This window comes from Pelophylax lessonae, assembly GCF_965119305.1.
Source record: "Pelophylax lessonae genome assembly, chromosome: 5".
Classification (NCBI taxonomy): Eukaryota; Metazoa; Chordata; class Amphibia; order Anura; family Ranidae; genus Pelophylax; species Pelophylax lessonae.
This window is the reverse complement of record NC_138772.1, coordinates 552,886,300-552,892,548: the sequence shown is the minus strand read 5'-3', so window position 1 is coordinate 552,892,548 and position 6,249 is coordinate 552,886,300. Positions and strand designations below refer to the sequence as shown.

Genomic DNA, 6,249 nt, shown 5'->3' with positions numbered 1-6,249 from the left:
AACAATAAAATATCAGGGATCTTCCCTTCAAAAAATACAATTAAAATATTAAATAAAATATACAAATACAATAAAATAAGACATAATAAAATAAATTCATGTAAATTAAAATAATCTAAAATATATTAAAATATAAAAGAACTATAACATTTATATATATATATATATATATATATATATATATATATATATATATATATACATATTAAAAAAAAAAAGAGTAGAGAGGGATCAGAACACCTGTCAGTGTTTATTGCGGTTTCTAACCCCCCCCCCCCCCCTCTAATTATGGAGAGTCACCCTCTCTATTTGTTCTGTTTACCATTATCATCAAAAGTGAAAAAAAAAAAAAAAAACTCAAAATTTTGTGTTGTCACCAGAACAGCAATAGAGGTGAAATCTTCCTTTGGGGACACTAGTGCCTCTTACTTCCTGTTTTGACTATGGGACAGGAAGTGAAGAGAAATTTCCTCTAATGATGGCAGTTGTTATCCCCTCCTTTAGTGTAAGTAAAACTCCAAAAACAAGTTTGTGTCTCTCTGTGTATAATAAATAGATCTCAGTGTCGGAGTACAGAGCCCCCAACACACGAATTTCCCTCTGCAATGAATGGAAACACCCCCGCTGCTCCCGGATTGGCTGTTCTACGATCGATGCACTCGGCGCTCCGCTCTCGGGGCTGGTGATGCGTTCGACGCTCCTTCCCCCTTCTGCCTGCGTGCGGCGGGGGGCTGATGACGTTACTGGCGGCGGGAGCGCTGATTGGCTGATCTTCCATCGATGCGCTCGCCGTTCCGCTCTCTTGACTGGTGACGTCGCTTGCGCTGATTGGCGGAGGCGGGTCGCGGTGGATTGTGGGAAGATGGAGGGCAGTGTGGGGAGGTTGGAGGAGGAAGCGCTGAAGAGGAAAGAGAGACTTCTACAGCTGAGGAAGAAGAGGGTGAGGGGGAGATGGGGGGCTGTATACATGGGGGGAGGGGCTGTGTACATTCACAGGAGGGGGTGGAGGGGTCATCCCGTGTACTCACACCTCTCATTCACCGCTAGGGGGCCACAGCTCCTCTCTACAGCTGTGAGAGTGAGGGGGAGGAGCTGTGACTCGGGCTGGAGGTTGTCAGCTGCAATGTGATTGGCTGTTATAGAAACACTGTACAGGGGAACTCCACTCCCAGTAATGTAGAGAGGGGGATGGGGAACTCCGCTCCCAGTAATGTCTGTGCTTTGTCTTCCAGGTCAGAGAAGATGGGGGAGGGGGTGAGAATCCCCCCGAGAAGGAGGAGGAGCGACACAGGTCAGTGTTCCAGAGAGAAGACCGATGGCGAGCTCCGCCCACATTCTTACCTGCCGCTGTGCTGTAGGTGTATCCCCGCCCCCTTCCCCAGCACCGACCTCCTCTACATAGCCCCTCCCCCAGTGCTGCCCTCCTCTACGTAACCCCACCCCCAGCACTGCCCTCCTCTACTTAACCCCTCCCCCCAGCACTGCCCTCCTTTACGTAACCCCTCCCCCCAGCACTGCCCTCCTTTACGTAACCCCTCCCCCCCAGCACTGCCCTCCTTTACGTAACCCCACCCCCAGCGCCGGCCTCCCCTGCGTAACCCCACCCCCAGCGCCGGCTTCCCCTGCGTAACCCCACCCCCAGCACTGCCCTCCTCTATGTAACCCCACCCCCAGCGTTGCCCTCCTCTATGTAACCCCGCCCCCAGGGCTGCCCTCCTCTATGTAACCCCGCCCCCAGGGCTGCCCTCCTCTATGTAACCCCGCCCCCAGCGCTGCCCTCCTACGTAACCTCGCCCCCAGCGCTGCCCTCCTCTATGTAACCCCGCCCCCAGCGCTGCCCTCCTCTATGTAACCCCGCCCCCAGCGTTGCCCTCCTCTATGTAACCCCACCCCCAGCGCTGCCCTCCTTTGCGTAACCCCTCTCCCCAGCGCCGGCCTCCTCTGCGTAACCCCACCCCCAGCACCGGCCTCCTCTATGTAACCCCGCCCCCAGCGCTGCCGTCCTCTATGTAACCCCGCCCCCAGCGCTGCCGTCCTCTATGTAACCCCGCCCCCAGCGCTGCCCTCCTCTATGTAACCCCACCCCCAGCATTGCCCTCCTCTATGTAACCCCACCCCCAGCGCTGCCCTCCTATGTAACCCCGCCCCCAGCGCTGCCCTCCTCTATGTAACCCCGCACCCAGCGCTGCCCTCCTCTATGTAACCCCACCCCCAGCGCTGCCCTCCTATGTAACCCCGCCCCCAGCGCTGCCCTCCTATGTAACCCCGCCCCCAGCACTGCCCTCCTCTATGTAACCCCGCCCCCAGCGCTGCCCTCCTCTATGTAACCCCACCCCCAGCATTGCCCTCCTCTATGTAACCCCGCCCCCAGCGCTGCCCTCCTCTATGTAACCCCGCCCCCAGCGCTGCCGTCCTCTATGTAACCCCGCCCCCAGCGCTGCCGTCCTCTATGTAACCCCGCCCCCAGCGCTGCCGTCCTCTATGTAACCCCGCCCCCAGCGCTGCCCTCCTCTATGTAACCCCACCCCCAGCATTGCCCTCCTCTATGTAACCCCACCCCCAGCGCTGCCCTCCTATGTAACCCCGCCCCCAGCGCTGCCCTCCTCTATGTAACCCCGCACCCAGCGCTGCCCTCCTCTATGTAACCCCACCCCCAGCGCTGCCCTCCTATGTAACCCCGCCCCCAGCGCTGCCCTCCTCTATGTAACCCCGCCCCCAGCGCTGCCCTCCTCTATGTAACCCCACCCCCAGCATTGCCCTCCTCTATGTAACCCCGCCCCCAGCGCTGCCCTCCTCTATGTAACCCCGCCCCCAGCGCTGCCGTCCTCTATGTAACCCCGCCCCCAGCGCTGCCGTCCTCTATGTAACCCCGCCCCCAGCGCTGCCGTCCTCTATGTAACCCCGCCCCCAGCGCTGCCCTCCTCTATGTAACCCCACCCCCAGCATTGCCCTCCTCTATGTAACCCCACCCCCAGCGCTGCCCTCCTATGTAACCCCGCCCCCAGCGCTGCCCTCCTCTATGTAACCCCACCCCCAGCATTGCCCTCCTCTATGTAACCCCACCCCCAGCATTGCCCTCCTCTATGTAACCCCACCCCCAGCGCTGCCCTCCTATGTAACCCCGCCCCCAGCGCTGCCCTCCTCTATGTAACCCCGCACCCAGCGCTGCCCTCCTCTATGTAACCCCACCCCCAGCGCTGCCCTCCTATGTATCCCCGCCCCCAGCGCTGCCCTCCTCTATGTAACCCCTCCCCCAGCGCTGCCCTCTTTTACGTCACCAGCTCCTCCCTTTACATCACATCCCCCCACAGCATTGCTTCCCTTTACATTCCCCCCCAGCAGTGCCCCACCTTCACATCACCCCTCCCCCAACACTGCCCTTCTTCACATCACCCCCCACAGCCCTCCTTCATATCACCCTTCCCTCCCCCCCCAGACACACACAGCACCACCCCCTTCAAATCCCTCCTGCAGCATTGCTCCTCTTTACATCTCAACCCTCCTCCTCATAGCGCTCCTCTTTTACATCACCTTCCCCCACAATGTGCTCTGCACCCCTCCTTCAAATCACCCCCCCCCCCCATACACACACAGCACTGCCCCCATCACGTCACCCTTTGTACCCCCCCCCCCCCGCCACCGATTTCTCTCCTACTTTACACAGAGAGGAGAGCGCACAGCCGCACTGAATGGAGGACGGGAGATGCATGGGTTAACTTTTGTCATATAACTAGCTGGTAAATGGTTGCTAGGACTTACTGGTGTCCTAGCAACCAATCGCCTGCTAGTTCATCTGTAAAGTTACCGCATGCATCTCCCGCCCTCCGTTCATTACTACCTTGAGAATGGCAGCGGGGGTTAAAAAAAGCGATTCCTAAATGGCGGCGATACGCGTTTTTTTTTTTTTGCAGGACTGCGACATTGCGGCGGACAGATTGGACCCCTAACTGACATTTTTGACACTTTTGGGGGGACCAGTGATATTACTACAGTAATCAGTGCTAAAAATATGCACTGTTACTGTAATAATGCCATTGGCGGGGAAGGGGTTAACACTGTGGGTGATCAAGGGGTTAAATGTGAGCCTAGGGGGTGTTTTCTAATTGTATGGGGGTGTGGCTTGTGAAATGACCATAGAGACCTGTGATCCTATATAGAAGGAGCTCTGTGATCATTCCAGAGAGAAGAACAGTTGGCTGTGTTTACAACATCCGACCGTTCTTCTCTCTCAGCGGGGAACGATCGCGGGTGTCAGGTGGCAATCAGAGCTGCCTGCCCTGTGCATCGGAGTCCCCGCTGACGAGGGGGGGTGGGCGTGCGCCGCCGGCGGTGCGCGCTCGCCCCCTAGCTGCAGGCGGGCGACCGATGTATACCTATGTCAGTTTGTGCAAGAGGGGCTGCCTGCCGCAGTATAACTGTGGGGGGGGGGGGGGCGGTCATTACCTGGTTATGTAGGAGCCCTGAGCAGACTCCACCCACCACCTGCAGAGGAACAGTGGCAGTCGGGGTGGGGGGAGGGGGGGGGGGTTCATGTGACCGCACCAAAAATTTAAAAACATTTATCATTTGGAGACAGAGTTTTATTTTATAACCTGAGCTGTGTGGAGGATTTATTTTTTGGTCTTTGTTTTTCAGGGAGCTGAAGCTGAGGAACTACACCCCGCAGGACGAGGTGCTCAAAGAGCGGCAAGTGCCTCCCGCCAAACCTATCCCAGGTACGGGGCGGAGTCAGGGGGAGGAGACGCTTCAATCATAACAATAAGAATGTAATCCTAGAAATGTTCCGTCTATCACCTCATCCTCTACACACCGAACACTACACCTATGGGGGTATTGGGGGGGGGGGGGATGCGGGGGGGATGCGGGGGGGGGATGGGTGTCACCTATACCGATAATTTCGGGTCACTCTGATCCCCTACACCAGGGATTTGCAAACTGTGGCCCTCCAGCTGTTGCAAAACAACAGGTCCCATCATGGCTCTGCCTCTGGGTGCAATGCTTGTGGCTGTCAGAGTCTTGCAATGCATCATGGGACTTGTAGTTTTGTAACATCTGGAGGGCCACAGTTTGCATATCCCTGCCCTACACAATGCCTCATGTACAGGGAGGGCTGATTTACATCTCACTCCCACCCATGACACCTGAGTCCCTGGCTCTGGGACTCAATTGATCAGGAACCAATCAGCAGGGTTTGCAATCATGTGATCCCAATGTCATATGACTGTGATTGGGGGGGGGGGGGGTTGTTACCTCTTGCCTACCGGGCACTTTCACTCCCCCCCTTCCTGCCCAGGTCAATTTTCAGCAGGCAGTGCGTTGAATGGCAATTGCGCGGTCGCTGCACCCAAACTAATGTTATCTTTTTTTTTTTTTTTTTTTTTACAAAAAGAGATTTCGAGATTTCTTTTGGTGTTTTTTATTCATCACTGGAGGTTTTTTTTATTTTTTGCTAAACAAAAAAAGACTGAAAGTTTTGTTTAAAAAAAAAAAAACAACCTTTTTCTTCATTTCTGTTATAATAATATAATATAATATAATTTTGCGAATAAATAATTTTTCTTCTACGCTGATGAGGCCGCACTAATTTACGCTGACATAGGCTGTGCTGGCTAGGTGGCGCAGATGAGGCTGAGCTGATGGTGCGCAGATGGGGCTGAGCTGATGGGGCGCAGATGGGGCTGAGCTGATGGGGCGCAGATGGGGCTGAGGTGATGTGCGCAGATGAGGCTGAGCTGATGGTGCGCAGATGGGGCTGAGCTGATGGTGCGCAGATGAGGCTGAGCTGAGGGTGCGCAGATGGGGCTGAGCTGATGGGGCGCAGATGGGGCTGAGCTGATGGGGCGCAGATGGGGCTGAGCTGATGGTGCGCAGATGGGGCTGAGCTGATGGTGCGCAGATGGGGCTGAGCTGATGGGTGCGCAGATGAGGCTGAGCTGATGGTGCGCAGATGAGGCTGAGCTGATGGTGCGCAGATGAGGCTGAGCTGATGGTGCGCAGATGGGGCTGAGCTGATGGTGCGCAGATGGGGCTGAGCTGATGGTGCGAAGATGGGGCTGAGCTGATGGTGCGAAGATGGAGCTGAGGGTGCGCAGATGGGGCTGAGCTGAGGGTGCGCAGATGAGGCTGAGCTGAGGGTGCGCAGATGGGGCTGAGCTGAGGGTGCGCAGATGGGGCTGAGCTGAGGGTGCGCAGATGGGGCTGAGCTGAGGGTGCGCAGATGAGGCTGAGCTGATGTGCGCAGACGGGGCT

The 6,249-nt window shown here is 56.1% G+C and overlaps 1 protein-coding gene across 1 annotated transcript in view; it reads left to right on the top strand.

Annotated features, from left to right (window-relative positions):
* Positions 1–831: 831 nt before the first annotated feature.
* CCDC12 (coiled-coil domain containing 12) overlaps positions 832–6,249 on the top strand; it is a 31,730-nt gene continuing 26,312 nt past the window's right edge. The window contains exons 1-3 of the mRNA XM_082258017.1: positions 832–940; positions 1,233–1,291; positions 4,636–4,715. Of these exons, the coding sequence (XP_082114143.1) occupies positions 863–940; positions 1,233–1,291; positions 4,636–4,715 (217 nt within the window). The 5' untranslated portion in view covers positions 832–862. The remainder of the gene's footprint in view (positions 941–1,232; positions 1,292–4,635; positions 4,716–6,249) is intronic.